Source organism: Diadema antillarum, unplaced genomic scaffold, assembly GCF_040938485.1.
Source record: "Diadema antillarum isolate AM-2024a unplaced genomic scaffold, OU_Dant_1.0 seq00000507_RagTag, whole genome shotgun sequence".
Lineage (NCBI taxonomy): Eukaryota > Metazoa > Echinodermata > Echinoidea > Diadematoida > Diadematidae > Diadema > Diadema antillarum.
The window spans coordinates 2,168,282-2,186,192 of record NW_027271462.1 but is presented as its reverse complement, the minus strand read 5'-3'; the positions used below and the strand labels follow the sequence as shown (position 1 = coordinate 2,186,192).

General features: G+C 41.0%; 1 protein-coding gene across 4 annotated transcripts in view; it reads right to left on the bottom strand.

Moving 5' to 3' along the window:
• LOC139734047 (peregrin-like) overlaps window positions 1–17,307 on the bottom strand; it is a 41,402-nt gene extending 24,095 nt beyond the window's left edge. For 3 of the 4 annotated variants that reach the window (XM_071644859.1, XM_071644861.1, XM_071644862.1), the window contains exons 1-4: window positions 16,929–17,307; window positions 5,870–7,520; window positions 3,192–3,354; window positions 1,882–2,010 (exon numbers count right to left, since the gene is read on the bottom strand). In XM_071644859.1, coding sequence (XP_071500960.1) covers window positions 1,882–2,010; window positions 3,192–3,354; window positions 5,870–7,416 — 1,839 coding nt within the window. In that variant the 5' untranslated portion in view covers window positions 7,417–7,520; window positions 16,929–17,307. The remainder of the gene's footprint in view (window positions 1–1,881; window positions 2,011–3,191; window positions 3,355–5,869; window positions 7,521–16,928) is intronic. The other variant, XM_071644860.1, reaches the window with a different exon arrangement.
• Window positions 17,308–17,911: the final 604 nt, after the last annotated feature.

The following is a 17,911-nucleotide window of genomic DNA, read 5'->3' as shown; positions in this document are numbered from 1 at the left end:
AGATCGTTGAATTTCAGTTCAAAATATGCAAAATTTCTCGTGCCCTCCCCCTCTGTGCCTCTTTCCCTAGCTAAGTACACTTTTTAGATTTACAAAAAATTCTGAATAATTCTGAGTCCACAAGACTTATATTCCGAAAACTGAAGGTTCCCTCATAAGGGGAATTTCCCCTTTTAATCGACCCTTTCCTCCCTCAGTCCCCCCCCCATTAGTTTTTTTTTTTTTTAGTGATTTTCCAAATGTTGATTCCATCAAATATGCGTATACGAGATATCTCAATTTCAACCTTAAAAAGATAAAAGCTCCATCGGAAGGGAAGGGTGGAGATAACACTCGCCCACGCCTTCTCCCTGCTCCCCCCCCCCCCCCCCCCCCCGCCATGCAAAGAAGTAGACTGTGGCTATACCCAGATCGCTTTATTTCAATTCTAAAAACGCAAAAGCTCCGCGAGCGGGAGGGGGAATCCCCCTTCCCCTAAGCTCTAGACTTTATACATACGCACAGATGGTGCACATTCGGAAGAAGAGCTAAATTCACACTTTTAACACTTCGATGAAAAAGCATTGCACCAAATAATGTGCACCAGATCGCTGAATTTCAGGTCTGAAAACGCAAAATCACCTTCGTGTGGGAGGGGATATGCCCCTATCTACACCCTCGTGCTTTTTCTGTTTTATTGCTGAACAGACAGTGTTCATGATATTCAGTGCAAGAATTAATACAAGAAGACTAGTGTATTTAAATGATACCATTTTATAGGCAAATTGTTCAATAATAATCTACACTAAAATATCCTGCTACCTTAAACAAGTGGGACTGTTTCACGTCGATAAAACGCGCACAAACATGCATCAAATTGCACCATTTGCAACATCAAAATGCAAAAAGTTCTTACCGTGGGAGGGGGACACCCCCTCCCACACCCTCCCCAATGCCTCCCCCCTCGCTTGTTCCGCTCGCTCGGGTTCAGTCGCGTTCATGATATTCAGTGAACAGAATTAATACAAGAAGTGTGTTTAAATTATACAATTTTATAGGCAAATTGTTCAATAATAATCTACACTAAAATATACTGCTACCTTAAACAAGTGGGACTGTTTCACGTCGATAAAACGCGCAAAAACATGCATCAAATTGCACCATTTGCAACATCAAAATGCAAAAAGTTCTTACTGTGGGAGGGGGACACCCCCTCCCACACCCTCCCCTCCCCCCTCACTTGTTCCGCTCGCTCGGGTTCAGTCGCGTTCATGATATTCAGTGAACAGAATTAATACAAGAAGTGTATTTAAATTATACCATTTTATAGGCAAATTGTTCAATAATAATCTACACTAAAATATACTGCTACCTTAAACAAGTGGGACTGTTTCACGTCGATAAAACGCGCAAAAACATGCATCAAACTGCACCATTTGCAACATCAAAATCCAAAAAGTTCTTACTGTGGGAGGGGGACACCCCCCTCCCATACCACACCCTCCCCTACCCCCTTGCTCGCTCCACTCGCTCGGGTTCAGTCGCGTTCATGATATTCAGTGAACAGAATTAATACAAGAAGTGTATCTAAATTACACCATTTTATAAGCAAATTGTTCAATAATAATCTACATCAAAATAAACTGCTACCACAAACAAGTGGGACTGTTCGACGTCGATAAAACGCGCAAAAACATGCATCAAATTGCACCATTTACAACATCCAAATGCAAAAAGTTCTTACCATGGGAGGGGGGACACCCCCCTCCCACACCCTCCCCCCCTCGCTCGCTCCGCTCGCTCGGGCTCGGTCGCTTCGCTCCCTTGCAGACTAACCGCCCCCCCCTAAGATGAAATCCTGGCTACGCCGTTGCTCACAAAGTGGACTCATGCCTTCCTTACCTGTTCTCGCTTGAGCTTCTCCCGCTTTCTGATGAGTTCTACCAGCAGTCGAGCCCGCTCCAGGTCGTGCCGTAGTCTCTGCCAGTATTTCAGCTGCTCCTTCAGTCTGTTGGCCTTCTGATTCTCCCTCTGATGAAAGGAAAAGGGGAGGGGGAATGAGATGCACAAATATCGCACAGAGGATGCACACATAAAATGACAGGCACTGAATACTCCGTCTCTCTTTTAATACAGCATGTGCGCTAGTGTGTGGTCTCCACCTTCAAGCAGTGAAACTTACATTTCACAGTAAACCCTAACAAATATTTGTGACCTTCCTACGATCTTGTATCATGACAAAGTGGCTGAAGAGACTATTGTGTATCCATCTATCTCGCATATCATTACTGCTATACTCAGAAGTGAATGTACAAAGATGTAGATCTAAAGCGTTCAATTTATTGATGTAGATCTAAAGCGTTCAATTTAGGAATAGCTCTAGAGATGATATCAATCACCATACCCGTCATTTGATACATGTATGTAATCAACCCTACCTTGTGTTGACCTGTGATACCTCATCCCAATGCCTAATTTTCTGATAATAGTTTTGGACAAAGATTGCTGTCACAAATTATGGATTTCTTCATCATTGCTTCAGAAAATCGTGACAAGCCTCAATTCTCTTTTGTAACTTCAAATACTTTCATAGAAAGTTAGTAATCCAGAGTATTGGCCCAAATATCATTTAAGTACACTTGTCCACATACCCATAATTATTACCTTTCCCACTACATTCTTGAGCATTAAGCAGCTACAATGTAATAACTTGTGTACCTTCAGAGTGTATTTACGTAAGATAGGACACCTCAAACTTTACTGACAATGGAAGGACATACACTGTAGAGGACAACTTTATCGCCATGTATGAATAAAACTAAAACACTGCCGTTCTCATATTCTCTTTTCACTCCACAAACACACAAAAACAGCTACACTTCTGGACCACAAACGTACAGGAGTTGTAATGGCAACTGGGCATTCAGGACTCGGCCATGCATGATGCTACTAGTATCAAGATCTACAGCAAAAGTACTCTGGATAGTGATACCAATTTCACATTTCCACTGCAAACAAACGACATATTGGGGTGACTACAAGGAAAGGTAGAAAGTGAAACTTGTCTCACAGGTGGATTAGGCTATCAAAGCTTGAAAGAGCTAGCTATGGCATACACTCTAATCTTGCATATCTACACTAATGAGCTTGAGAAAGAAAGGAAGGTGCAATACAATACTCTGAACGGGCAGCAGACTGGACACAATGCTTACACTAACCGAATCCTTGTTGCGCTGCGACTGGTGGTGCGCTTGCAAGCGGCGGAGAAGCGGCACGCCATTCCGTGACTGCCGCTTCAGGGTCCAATAGCTCACCAACCTCTGCATGAACAACTGCTTTTTCTGCATGGACACCTTTTTCAGAATCTTGGATATTCTAACATATCAACATTCAAGTGGAAAAAAAGAGGTCAACATGAAAATTATAAATATCAGATATACACTGTACTGTACCAATGTCAAATTACACACAAATATGTGTACTGTGTCACATGAGTTGATAGAAAGTCCATGATGGATTAAAATCTCTTCTTGAAGAAAATATTGTTATATTGTATGTGAGAAGACAATTCCATGATGCCAAGGATAAAAATGTCCTAATCTGGACATGGGTTTCTTTAAGGTTTGAATCAACATCGGGAACAAGAAGAGACCCAGGGGTCTCGGCTCACCTGAGTATTACAAGTTCACCTTCCATGCATTCTTGCAGACTCTTACCTGAGAACATTGGAAACTTGGGGTGGGGGCAGCTCTGAGAGCTGGGGACATGGTGTCCATTTGCATATCCATCACACTGGTTAAAATACCTGCCAAGTACATTGTACTTTATACAAGGTTGGACTATACAGTTTGGGGAAAAAAAGACTTAAAGCTCTATAACTTCTGATTCTAGAGAAGAATATTATTGAATATTCCTTAATTTAAAAGGTTTGGGCCCCCTGGGGCCCCCAAGGAAAGTATGGTGCCCATTCAAGCATTTGAATCCCCCTGAATCTGCAGTGAACAAACTTGGAACTAAAGTCATCAATGTACAAACTCATGGTATTAACTTTGCTTTATCACTTCTGGTTCTAGAGAAGATTTGTAAATATTCCTTAATGTGGGGGGGGGGGGGGGGAATTGGCCCCCCCCCCCCCCCCCAGGGGCCACTAAGGGAAGCATGGTGCCCATTTGAAGGAATTGAGATTCTATCCCCCTAGGGATGCTACCCGCTAAGTTTGGTGAACATTCATCATAGGGTTTTCAATTTAGGCCCCATTCGGACCCCTCCCCACCCCCAGGTCCCAAGGGAGTACCCCTGATTCCGCCATGAACAAAAACTTGAAACTCCAGTCATCAATGTACTAACTTCATAGTATTAACTTAGCTCTATCACTTCTGGTTCTAGAGAAGAAAATGTTTAAACATTCCTTAATTTTGGGAGGTTTGGGCCCCCCTGGGGGCACCCCAGGTAGGGCATGGTGCCCATTTGCACAATTCTGATCCTATTCCCCAAGGGATGTTACCTGCCAAGTTTGGTGAAAATCGGTCATGGGGTTCTCAAGAAGAAGATGAAAATGAACAATTTAGGCCCCATTAGGACCCCTCCCTACCCCCTCCCCTGGGTCCCAAGGGGGGGGGGGATCCCTGATTCCGCCATGAACAAACTTGAAACTGCAGTCATCAATGTACTTACTCATGGTATTAACTTAGCTCTATTACTTCTGGTTCCAAAGAAGAAGATTTTTAAAGATTCCTTAATTTTTTTTTTTTTTTTTTGGGGGGGGGGGGGGCCCAGGTGGGGCATGGTGCCTATTTGAACAAATTGAGATCCTATCCCCCTAGGGATGCTACCTGCCAAGTTTGGTGAAAATCGATTATAGGGTTCTCAAGAAGAAGATGAAAATGTATAAAAGTTTACGCATGACGCACGCCGGACGCCGAACGAAGAGCGATCGCAATAGCTCACTTAGGTGAGCTAAAAAGTCATTAACAGTAACAACAGTCTACTCACATAATACCAATACAATACATGGTAGCCTTATAACACATGTCCATGTCTCTTTGAAATATTCATATAAGACAGTGTGCAACTACAAATTGGACATTAAAGGTAGGGGATACCTTTTACAGACCTACCAAAATGCAGCAAAACATTAGATATGAACCTCAGGGGACTTGTTTAGGCCACTGCTAAGAAATTTGGAAGTCAACAGTTATCTACAATTTGAATAATGCACAAAACTCAACTACTCAGTAGTTCTGTGTGTCAGCCACACTTAAGCCTTTTTGTTGCAGTCTTGTGTATTTTTTTTATCTTTAAACACAAATCTAAAAGTATAAGAGCTGATGTAATAACATAAAGAGTGTGTGGCAAGAATGTATATAGAAATGTTTGTAAGTTTTGATGAACTTTCTTCACAAAATATACATGATGGACACACATGCAGTGCATGGGTCTGCAAAAGTAGCCTAGTAATGTACTGGAATTTACGGTGAGCCCCGAAAAAAATTCAATTCAAAATCTTACGGTCAATAAAAATGTACTAAATGTTACCTTCCACTTTCTATACTTTATGGGAGTTTCTAAAATGACACTCTCTTCAACATACCACTGTATTTATTCAACTCTTCATTTAAGGCATGCAAATGGGATTCCCTACCTTTAAAATATATCACCATTAAGTTTGTTAGGAAAATTTCATAACACCACAATCAAAGTCAAGCTTCATCTTTGTTATGTGCCATACCTTGACATACAATGTTGTACATACTTTGTACATGATGTACAATTCTTTGCTCAAAAAGAAACTCTATACATGTATACATACGTATTGCCTTGAATATGTCTGAATTCCATATTTCAGACATTTGATATCGGCAAGAAAAGCTTACAAGAGATTAGAACCTACCTTTGTTGTGGAATGCATGGAATGGAGACAACTGGCATTGCCGCCCTCTTTTCTGCAAGGATCTTGCGAGCCTTTCTCATGTTCTTCCTGGACTGCGCTTTGGCCTTTTTGGTCGACCAACCTTTATCGGTCCCATCCATCTCACACGTCTTTTCATTGTTCATGATGGGCTTCTTCTCTGCCTCTGCTGGTGTGTGGATGTCGCAATACGCCGTCTTCCTAATGCTGATGGAAGTGCCATTGATGCCCGTCTCGCGGATAGGCTCCATCTTCATGAAGAGAGTAGCCTGTTGCGCGCAGGTGACGTGAAACGCCGTGTAGCAGTTCGTTTTGTGACACTGAATGCATGCACCGACACCACGCTGTTTGCAGATGTAGCACGTCAGTTTCCACCTTGCTGGCGGTATGTGGGCAATACTGTCAATGGGTTCTAGGAATACTGTGTTGGCGAAGCCCACTTCGGGGATCCAGAGAGCACACATGACGTGGGCCCACCTCCCATCGTCGGTCTGTTTGAACGCACCGCCTTTGTTGGGACACAGAGCGCAGTCCACTGCGCGCGAGGGGGACTGGAGGCACCGCCTGCACAGCCACTGTCCTTCTGGAATGTACGGCACTCCATAGCACTCTTGATGTACAGCGAGATTACACATGTCACAGAATAATATCACATTGCTGTTCTGACACTCTCCATCGTTGCATATGCAGCACACAGCATCCTCATCGATAAATTGTTGATTATCTGGCTTTCCTGAGGACTGGCTTTGGAAGTGGGACTCTTTCTCCAGTCTGTCCATCAACAGCTCAAAGATCTCCTGGGACACAATATTCAAACTTGAGTTCTTTCTTTTCTGATTGATCATGTCCAGCCACACATAATCTTCTTCGTCCATGTCGTATTCCACATCGTCGTCAAGCTCTTCTGCTGTCTTTTCAATGTATCTAAAGTACGCATTTGGTCTGTTAGGAATATCTGGTGGCTCTTCGTAGTCCGTCAACACAGTGAAGGAAGCCTCTGGTAGTTTCAGCGAAGACGCCACGGGCTTCTCTTTCAAGGGTTTTTGTGCTTGCTCGACTACCTTGTTCCCCTTAGTCTGTGGTGGTTTCTCATTTTTCTCCTCTTCACTCGTTTCACTTTCAAACTCGTCTTCTGTCATCACATCAATATTCTCGTAGATATCCAGCCGCAGGGTCTGACCATCAAGGTCAACTTCCACAAGTCTCTGTGCCTGGGCATAAGTAAGGGCCTCCCGCGCTGGGGAGCGAATCAGCTGCGGCGAAGAAGCACGCTGGTTGGGCCGGCTATTGCCACGCGTTTTTCTCCACCCCCCACGCTTCACTGGTGTCGCATATCCGTTCCCATTGGGATTGTCGTGATCAAAGTGGAAGAGGTGAAACTCTATCCCGCTCAGTGATTTGTAAACTTTCCCACAGTCATTTATGGGGCACTCATACGGAGGCTTCGTGGCCCGTAGATTATGACAGAACGTCTTTACATCAAAATCCGGTGCTGGCATGGTGGCTGGCTTTGTAGTCAACGGTCTCATAGAAACAAAGTTTGTTTTGCTTCTTCAGTCATCAATGTTGTGAGGTTGAGTTGGTTTACTTGCACAATATGTTGTACATCTTTGCTGCTCAGTGGCTATTTCCTCTGTGAAAAAACCCCAAAAGGATTTAAAAGATAAAATGAGGGCATTAGTACAATATCTACAGAATAATTTTCTCTGACAGTTTTGATATATAGGTACAATGTATGTATACAACATATCAGTTTGTGTTTTAATGTGATACATGTACACAATCTAATTTACAGTCTTTATTTGTATTACACAAGTGTACACTTGTACAATATACATGTGTATGAGAAACAACCTGTTGTTGTGCACATTACATGTACTGTATTATACAATTTGTGAGTCATCTTGAATGAGAGATAAGTGGTGAACTACAAAACAACACCAGACCTACAGTTGTACCAAGTTTTCCCACCTTCGGTGTACACATAAGTATGTGTATCATGCCTATAGGGTCTTCCTCACACTCCACTGTAACATGCTTGACAAGCTTTTACTCATGCACCGCCTCACAAAAAAGACCCCTAAAACACACAAAAAACATGAATTTCCGAGTGCCACAAAAGTCACATATTTGAGCATTAAAAAAAAAAATCAAAACAAGATCAAATGATACTAGTACAATGCATAATACCACAAGATTTACAGCTGCTCTTTCAAACGATCAAGCTCCTTACCGTGGGAGGGGGATTCCATCCCCTCCCACAGCATCCCCTCCCACATCCCCCCACAAATTTGCACCTCCCTTCCTTGGGCAGCAAAGATATTTGTAACCTTGTGCCTGTAATGTGGATACACTGTAGTTGATCTCTGACCTTGGCATCTCTGTAATACAGGTGAATCCTATTATAACAAGATACATGTACATGTACTGGCACTGTAATGATTTTTCTTGATACAACTAGAACTATCACTTAAGATACAGTTAATGGGCCGGATGCATAAACGCTAGCAATTGCTTGTGCTAGCCTTTTACTCCAATCCGTATGCATAAAAACAAGCGATTGCTTGCTGCCCGCAAGCAATTGCTTAGAGACCAAGCGTTTGCTTAAAAACGTATGCATAAAACATACCTTTTGCTTCTTCTTGCTGACATAGCAATTGCTTACGATTTTTCAAGTTCTGTAAAATGAACTTGAGCTTTTGCTTAACTTGGACGTTCCCTTTTAAGTATCATTTTCACATCATACAAGAAAGACCACACTTGTGCAGCAGTGCTATAAATCTAAAAGAAATTACTCTTTAGCAGTGTAAGAAACTCATTCATTTCAACAACGGGAATGTCCAGTGGTCAGCACGCAAAATGTGACGAAAAACAGGTATGGTGGAGAGCAAGAAGACCTCTCTCCACGTGAGATCTGGCAGATCTGGGCTATCTCTACAAGCAGTGATGGGAATCAGCCAGTACGTGTGTGTGTGTGTGTGTGTGTAGATCTGTGTGTGCGTCGGTGTGCGCATTTATGAGTGCCATTTCATAGCTCTATTGCTACATGTATGTCAGGAAATGTTTCGCGCACACACGCCCTTTCAACTACATGCTGTCACACTCGCCTTTGTTCTTGTGTTCGCACAGGCGTGACGTTCCTTTTGTTGAAAACGCAAGCAATTGCTTGTGCGCGACAAGCAAAAGGTATGGTCACAAGCAAAAGGTTATGCATATGGATTTAAGCATTTGCTTGAGCTAGACCTTTTGCTAGACGAGCTTGTGCTTTTACTTGAAGTAATTGCTTACAAGCAATTGCTTGTTTTATGCATTCGGCCCAATAACTCCACTTCAGCAGCTCAGACTCCCATGAAAAGTCAGGGTTTGATAGAAGGTTCTGTTTGTGTGTGTACATGGTGTGTGTGTGTGTGTGTGTGTGTGTGTAGTACATGTAGGTAGGTTGATCAGGTCTGCAATGCTCTTCTTGTACATCCAAAGTTTATGTAGAACTCCCTAAATGTCACAAGGTTTGGGTAAACTTGTGGTTACCATGGCAACGCTGTCTGGCAAAAACAAAAAACGGGTCCCCACATCTACTGTACATTATGTACATGTACAATGTATGCCTCAATGCCATACATGTATGTCCACCAAATTTGATTTCCATTGCTTCACAACTATGGAAGTATGTATACAAAAATATTTCACTCTACAAGATTTTCAAGAAAATATGCAGTTACCATGGTAATGCCTCATAGGATTAAAGCACAGAGTATCTTGCATAACTACAGGTAAGCCTACATGTAGATCACTGTACACATTGTATGTGTGCATTGTACAGACTACATACATGTACCAAATTTGAAATAGATGTGAAAGTAGTTCATTCCTCAAGGTTTTGGGGAAATTTTGGTTGCCATGGCAATGCTTTCTCTTACAAACACAAAAACGTCTTGCACATCTACAATTTGTACATGTACCCAAAGTTTCACCGAAATTGCTTCTAAACTGTAGGAGTTCGCGACGCAATATTTGCAACGGGCAGCTCCACTGACTGCCCCACCACATGCTGATACATGTATACCCCCTTACATGTACATTGTACGTGTACACTTCGTGTAAGCTGGGGTATAAAAATCTAGACAGATGCTAATACTTTGCTATTAAGGCACAAACTACACACATATCGTACAATCTGTAGGACTACATTGTACAGATGGTGGCAACATACATGTACATGTATAACCCCACTTGCAGCCAAGAGTTACCTTTTTTTATATTTGTATAAAAAAATAAAGTATTTAGAAAAGTTAATTATTATGTAGTCGGTGTATCAAATGTGTGTAAACTACTGTATACGCCGAATATTTCGCGAGGTTTTTATTTTCGCGAATTTCGCAAGTCGGGTGCTATTTGTGAAATTAAAGACATGCGAAAATATTGACTCTGATCCCGATGTGAATGTAACGTACACGTGAACACTTCTACAGTGTACGTTTCAGTACAGGACTCCACAATCGCGAATTTAACCACTCACAAAATTGTCGGGAGTTCCCGATTTGCGAAATTTTAGACTCGCGAAATATATGGCATTACGTAACACTGAAACTGACTATACAGTATGAACATTCATTTGTGTGCGTGTGCGTATACAATGTATGTGTGTATGTGGGGGGGGGGAGAATGGTTCATCTACTGGTATTTCTGATAACAATCTTTCTATGAACTCCGAGAAACCATCCAAACAGGAGTGGAAGTGTCTGTTATAATCATATCCTTAGCACCCTCTCCTATAACATGACCACACTACTGTAGGGTGTACAGTGCACTCCCGTTACAACGAACACGGTTATAACAAAATTTCATTATAACGACGTAAAACTTCTGGTCCCAAAATTAACACCATTATAAGTCTATGGTACAAAATTCACTTATAACGAAGACGGTTATAGCGAAATTTATGTTATAACGAAGTCTTTTCCGAGCGCCACTGACAAAGAAAAACAAAAGAAATGTGCTCCATTATAACGAAACGCAAATTGCTTTCGAAAATATGAAGCGGAACAAGCATAAATAGCGTCTCTGCATCCATGGGCGAATGCTTCACATCACTGTGTGTTTGCTCCTTGTGTCACGCACAGTTTCTGAGGGGTTCTTGCGTTTAATATTGTAATACAATAATCCCATCCCATTTCACATAGCTTTCCAATGTACAATGAGTATTCAGCAAACAGAATATGATATCCGTGGTTTCCTTGTTTTCGTTATACAGCTGTATATTGTATTTGTTCGGTTCTAACGTAATTTTGTTATAACGAAAGAAAACTGCCGGTCCCGAGCATTTCGCAATGTACTGTACAACTGTACATGAGGAAATACTGATGTCCAGGTTAATAATATCCTATGGATTGGCCTTAGGAAGGATACAACATTAATTGCCTGAACTAGAATTGTATTGCCTTGTCTTTGACTTGGGCAATTAATGCTATATCCCCTGAAAGGCAATAGCTACATACATTGTACCATTACAACTGTATTATTACCCATCTCAGGCATCCTGAGCAGTACTGGCAACATAAAATATACATTGTAAGTATCAAACAATGTAAACTTTTTACAACTTTCCAATAACAAATAACAAATTCTTCTCTCGCTATCGTATGCTTTAAAAAAAAAGAAAAAAAAACTACCACAAATATGTTCTTGCAATATGGAAATCTTGCATCTGTATTGATTTTAATACACAGGGGCTATGTACATTGTACAAACTTGTACAAATCCTACAGTACAGTTACCTTAGCTTACTTGCACTGATAAGCATTTGCTGTAGGTGTACTTGTAATAGGCATGCCGTTTGTCTTCAGCAAAGCAGAGGAGTGGTACAGATTGTAATGCTGAACTGTGCTAATGTTCTATAATGATGAGTAGAATTATTGTACATTGACGTACATGATGTACATGACGTACAATATTGCATGTGTAGAAATTCTAAATGAGTACATAATGTCTAATTTGTATAAATTGGTTGTAACAAGGCAACTGAAGGGAATCAGTGGGCTCATAGCAAGACATAAAATTATTGGCCACAACCCACACAAGTACACCCACTTTTGTTTGATGCTCTAAAAATCTGACAGTACAGGGCTATAAATGTATTTTATGTGTATAAAAAGATGATCTCTGACATGTACAGTTGTACTTGGTGGTACAGCTGTACATAATGTACAAATACATGACCATTGCACCTGCAAAGAAATTCTCATAACTTACAGTTGTACTATCTGTACTCTGAACACAACTGAAAAAAAAAATGACCAAAACTCTGCGGCAATCAAAATATTAAATACAGTTGTGTACATTGTAGTGCTTGCTTATTGTACATTGCATGTTCATTAAATACTGTTTTTACAGTATGACGCAAAGCATCACAGCGGGACAGCATATTTCATAAAGTAACCTTTTAATATCAAAGGACAGGGATTGAGAGAATGCAGCAATATCAGTAGAACACATCAGTGAAAGTTTGACGAAACTTGGACAAGCCATTCCAAAGTTATGAATTTTTGAAGTTTCTGTGCAGTCACTGCTAGATGAGAAGACTACTACAGATCATGATGTCAAGTGCATAAAACAATTTATGTTTAATTTTCTTTATAAATGCTTTCCTTAATAAGGAAAGCATTAAGAAAATTAAACACATTTTCACTATTCTCGCATAATAAAAAAGCACTTGACTTGCCTCTTTCAGGAGGCAAGGAAAATAATATTACCTTAACAATGTCAGCAGCTAGTCGAGGGAATGTGTACTTTTTTCAAGAAATGAAATTTTGTGTAATTCTCTTTATAAATACCTTGTTACAGTCTTCCTTCATCATTCTACACGTACATGTACATGTATGCATGTGACATCATACACTGTAGTAGACTGTAGTCTTCTCATCCAGCAGTGACTGTGCAGAAACTTTTAAATTCATAACTTTTGAATGGAAAGTCTGATTTTCCTCAAACTTTCCATGTGTTCAAAATATTGCTGCATTCACTCAATCCTACAATGTAAATGTATACAGTACTAATACATGAAGGTGGACTTGTCCTTTAATCTTTTTTTATGAGTTTTTATTGTGAGACAACTCATGAAAGTGTGCTTGCATAAATGATCTAAACGTAATTTATTATTAGGCATTTCCAGAGACTCCAACCCCAAGTACCTTGTGTTCGGGAGATTCTCCCGCCTGAAACCCCTAGCAAATGGGAGACTCCAATTTGATGTGCGTGAAGCACACATCACGAACGCAAAGCGCAAAGTTCCTTGTGGCCAGGTTTCATTGCCCGCTTAAGGGCCCTGGAGGCTCGGTTCTAGATACTCTTTCGTGCTATCTGAGGCTTATTTTTCAACATGCAATGATATTAAAGTAAGAAATCATTTCAAGCGGGAGACACAGAGCCAGGGCGGGAGAAATTAAATCTCAAGCGACAGAACAGGAGATTTTGCAAAAATTGGCTTTTGGCAGGAGATCTCCCGTCGAAAACGGGAGAGTTGGAGTCTCTGGATTTCTGTGAATTAAGGCTTTGAACACAACATACACGCTGTACATGTGTGTTACACTTGGTATTCCCCCAAAAAGGGTTGGACACCTAAACATTAAACGAGCATAACAACATCAAAAACAGAAGATCTCCTTTATCGCATTTTGTAACATACACATGTACATGTACACATACACGTACATGACATAATAATTTATACTAGTACAGGTGAACCTCTCTTATCCGGCCTCCCTTTATCCGGATCTCTCTATTATACGGACGCAATCTCGCCGTGAATTTTTTTTTTCTTTTCATATAATTACGGGAGGAAAGGGGGATTCCCAACTCCTTGAGAACTCCTACACAAACACACATGAATTACATATTACTTCCAACACGATTAACATACATTACATCAAATTTCCTTCCATTGTTCCAAATTGCTTAACTTCACTCTTCAGACATTTTAACCTCCACAAACATCCCCAAATGTAACAATGAAAAGGTTGCAGTATACACATTACTACATGTGGTACTACAATGGGCTACATCAGTACTTGTGTATGCATGTACATGTATAAAGCATTGAGTCTCCCGTATCCGGCCAAATCCCTTATCCGGATGAGCCCCGGTAATGTGCGCTTACAGAAGTAGCATTTGTATTAGCAGGTGATGAGATTTCGCCTATGTGCCCCAACCCCAATGAAAGACCCAAGTCTCAATATTTTGTGCACAAAACAAATTAAAGGACAAGTTCACCTTAATAAACATAAGGTTTGAAAGAAAGTAGCAATATTAGTAGAACACATCATTGAAAGTTTGAGGAAAATCAGACAATCCGTTCAAAAGTTATGAATTTTTGAAGTTTTTGTGCAGTAACCGCTGGATGAGAAGACTACTGCAGTGTACGATGTCACATGCGTACAACAATATAAGAAAAATATAAAGAGAATTTCACAAAATTCGATCTTTTGAAAAAAGTTCACATTCCCGACTCGTTACCGACAAATGTTATGGGTAATGTTATTCCCCCTGCCTTTCGAAAGAGGCAAGTCAAGTGCTCTTTTATTATGCGAAAAAAGTGAAAATATGTTGAATTTTCTTATACATTTTCTTTATACTGTTGTACGCAAATGACTCACAAGGTGTAATAGTCTCCTCATCCAGCGGTTCCAACACAAAAATTTTAAAAATTCATAACTTTTGCATCGGTTGTCCAATTTTCCTCAAACTTTCAATGATGTGTTCTACTAATATTGTTGCATTCTCTCAATCCTTATGTTTATGAAGGTGAACTTGTCCTTTAAATACCCTGTATCGGTATACAAATGACGCACAGGTCTGAGTGCGTCAGTCGGAATTGTGTGCATAAGGTAACTATGGAATGCTTAACCCACGAGGCGAAACCGAGTGGGTTTAGGCTAAATTCCATAGTTACTGCATGCACACTACATTATATTCCGACTGACGCACGAAAGACATGTGCGTCATCTGATTTATAGAATGGGTAATTTTCTTGTCAAAAACCCATTTTTCTATCGTGTTACCCGATGACAAAATTACTGGATGCATTTCCTTTTGGCTTGCCGTAAACGGGCATGCATACCCGTGCTTACCGTTTTTACTGGATGCATGGCGTTTTTACTGGATGCATGGCCAAGCTGAGTGCGCGAACGCTTGCTTTAGTGCGCGAACCTTTGTTACAAGTACGCGTACTCTTGCTACATGTAAGTGCGCGATAACATGTTTACCACTGTGACTCAGCGTGCGGCCAGTAAAGATGAACACATAGCTCTCGACCAATCAGATCGAAGGATTCTCGCTACCCATTCTATAATAGGAAATAGAGCTCTACTGTACCATTTGAGGAAAGCGCAGCACAGCCCTGAGCATGGCACTACTGCATGCACACAACTGTGATAGTGATGTACCGGTACATACAATGTATGCCACATTATTTAAGAAGCAGTATAAAAGACATATTTTGTCTTTTTATTAAAATTACATTGATGTATCTAACCATCTTTTTTATGTTTGTTTTTGTTTTTATGTTCTTTTGTGTATCTTCTGTATAAAACTGATTTATGATTTTTGAAAATAACTTAGATTCCAATTCTACATGATTTGTGGTAAACAACGGTGTACGCACGCCTACAGGCCTTATTAGTTTTTTATGTGTACACCATTTTCCATTTTACTTGTTGCCTGTTGTAATCTGGAACAATTTATGACTGTATTACAAATTCTGATGTCATTGTTGTGGTTTTTTTACATGTATATGTCATTGTTTTTGTTTCATCTGTAACACTGAATGTTTAATGTTGTTTTTTTGTGATTGAAATGGAAATAAACGAATTGAATTGAATAATGACTTGCAGTACAGAGGCAGAGCTACAAATGCACAATGTATGTACGCACCATGCAGTGACCGTCAATGACCCCAATTATACATACAAATTTGTACTTCTCGGGTTACAGTGCCCCGGGGTTGAGCTATATGTGGTACACTACATTGTTTATGACTACAAACGTTGTACAGTGTGTGTAGGGCCTATCATTTAGGTATCTATTTACATTGTATCTATTTATTTCCATTGGGACTCTGGTTCATTGGTGACACAACATTTGCTCCTGTGACAATTGCTCCGGTACCTTGTCGGTCATACAGTTCTAACATTGTACGAATGTATTTTTCTTTTGTCAAGGACTAAAGGGGGTCAATAAAAACCTAGGGACCCAGGATCATTGTGATATTGATTGTAATGAGTTTCATGCGAGGACTGTTGGAGTATAAACAGTCAGGGTTACAAATGTTTGTGTAGACATATAATGTTTGGCTTGGCATGATTGCATTTCATGGGAGCAATCGTTGCAGGAGCAAATGTCATATGGAACCTGTTCATCACTTAGATCTTCTAGAGACCCCTCTGGTCTTTATAGATCACTAGCCATGATAGGGAAGTGAGACCACCATCCATCCCACCTTGCACTTCCCTCCGCGCAGCTCCGCCTCCGGCCTCCGGCCTCCCCCTTGGCCTGGCCCTGCCTGGTCTATGGCTATGGCCCGGGTTCATGCAGAACCACATCAGACTACATATTGTCAAAAATATTTAGACCTCTATAGTGCATAGTGGTATTTATTTGGAAAAAAGAAGAAGAAATAAACATATGTCTACGGCGTGCGAATGAGCTGCTGGCGCATTCAAACTGGAATTACCCGTTAAAATTCCCATACCTCGCCTCCCCGTAACAAAGGCAAAGCCATTTGCCGAGGTATATTTTTCCACAACGAGCTAGCCGTGCCAGTTCAAATGGTTTCGAACCTCATGAATATGCATTCAGGCAGACTTTGGTTCAACGTGACGATTGTGCAGAGCGCGAGAATCCCGTGCACGCCCCACTAAATTACACATTAATGACCAAGGCAACACATTCCAACCCTCATAGTCAAAATTTTTTAACAAGTGTCACACTCACTCAAATTAACAAGGCATAATCAGTCGGTTCAATGTTCTAAAATATATTATCACAATACCTTTTCGGCGTTTTTCACACACATCACATTCTCGCACGGTCAGCTAGCCGACAACACGCACGCTCCATAGGCGGGCATTTGCATGGGTAATGTTCCCCGTAGAAGACACAAGCAGATGCATTGGATTGTACGTACGGACGTAGGCTTTTCGAGAATATCTGTCCGAACAAAGACGAACGAACGGAGGCTTGCTACATTTACACACCCTTTTCCGTCAAAGCGCAAGGTAAAAATCCGCTATATGATAGTTCAAAGTCAGCTTGACATATTCCAGAGGGTGATGATGCCAAACGTTGTATGGTTTGAGAGATATTCGATGCCAAAATCCAGCGATTGTCTCGTCCTGATGCGCAGTCGAACGTCGGCCCTAAGCTCATAATCAGACATCTTTTCAGTGCATGAACGAAAGAGGCGCCCCTAGCTTTTCAAAAAAATGTGTTGTAGTGTTTTAGCGCCACCTGCTGCCAGACGATAAGAATTTATTGAGGGAGAGGGCGAGGGCTGGCTTGCTACACAAGCTGGCTATGTAGCGGCTGGCTCTGTTCTTTGTAAACATCCTGTTCGCTTTATACACAGCGATGTTCATTCAAAATGAATGATTGCTTGTTCAGGCCATTCATTACTTTTGTTTCATTTTCATCGAATCCCAATATGTGTACAGATGTTGTCCCACACTCTGTGAGTGCCAGGCCAAATGTGAACATTGAGCAGTATCACGAATGCTGTGCCTGTAGGCTGCATTGAAATAAATTTTGACAGTGAATTTGCACTCGTCTTCGTTCCGAGTGCACTCGAGCTACTCTGCTGTATGAGCTGTCATTTTCGGGAGGGTTTTATTTTCGCGAATTTCGCGAATCACTGGTGCACCACGAATTTAACAACGCGCGAAAATGCCGCCATCTGGGGCATAGCTAGTCTGGTTTCCAGACCTTTTGCCAACTGGACTCCAGCGCGACGAATTTACCTTTGTCGAAACCACTTTA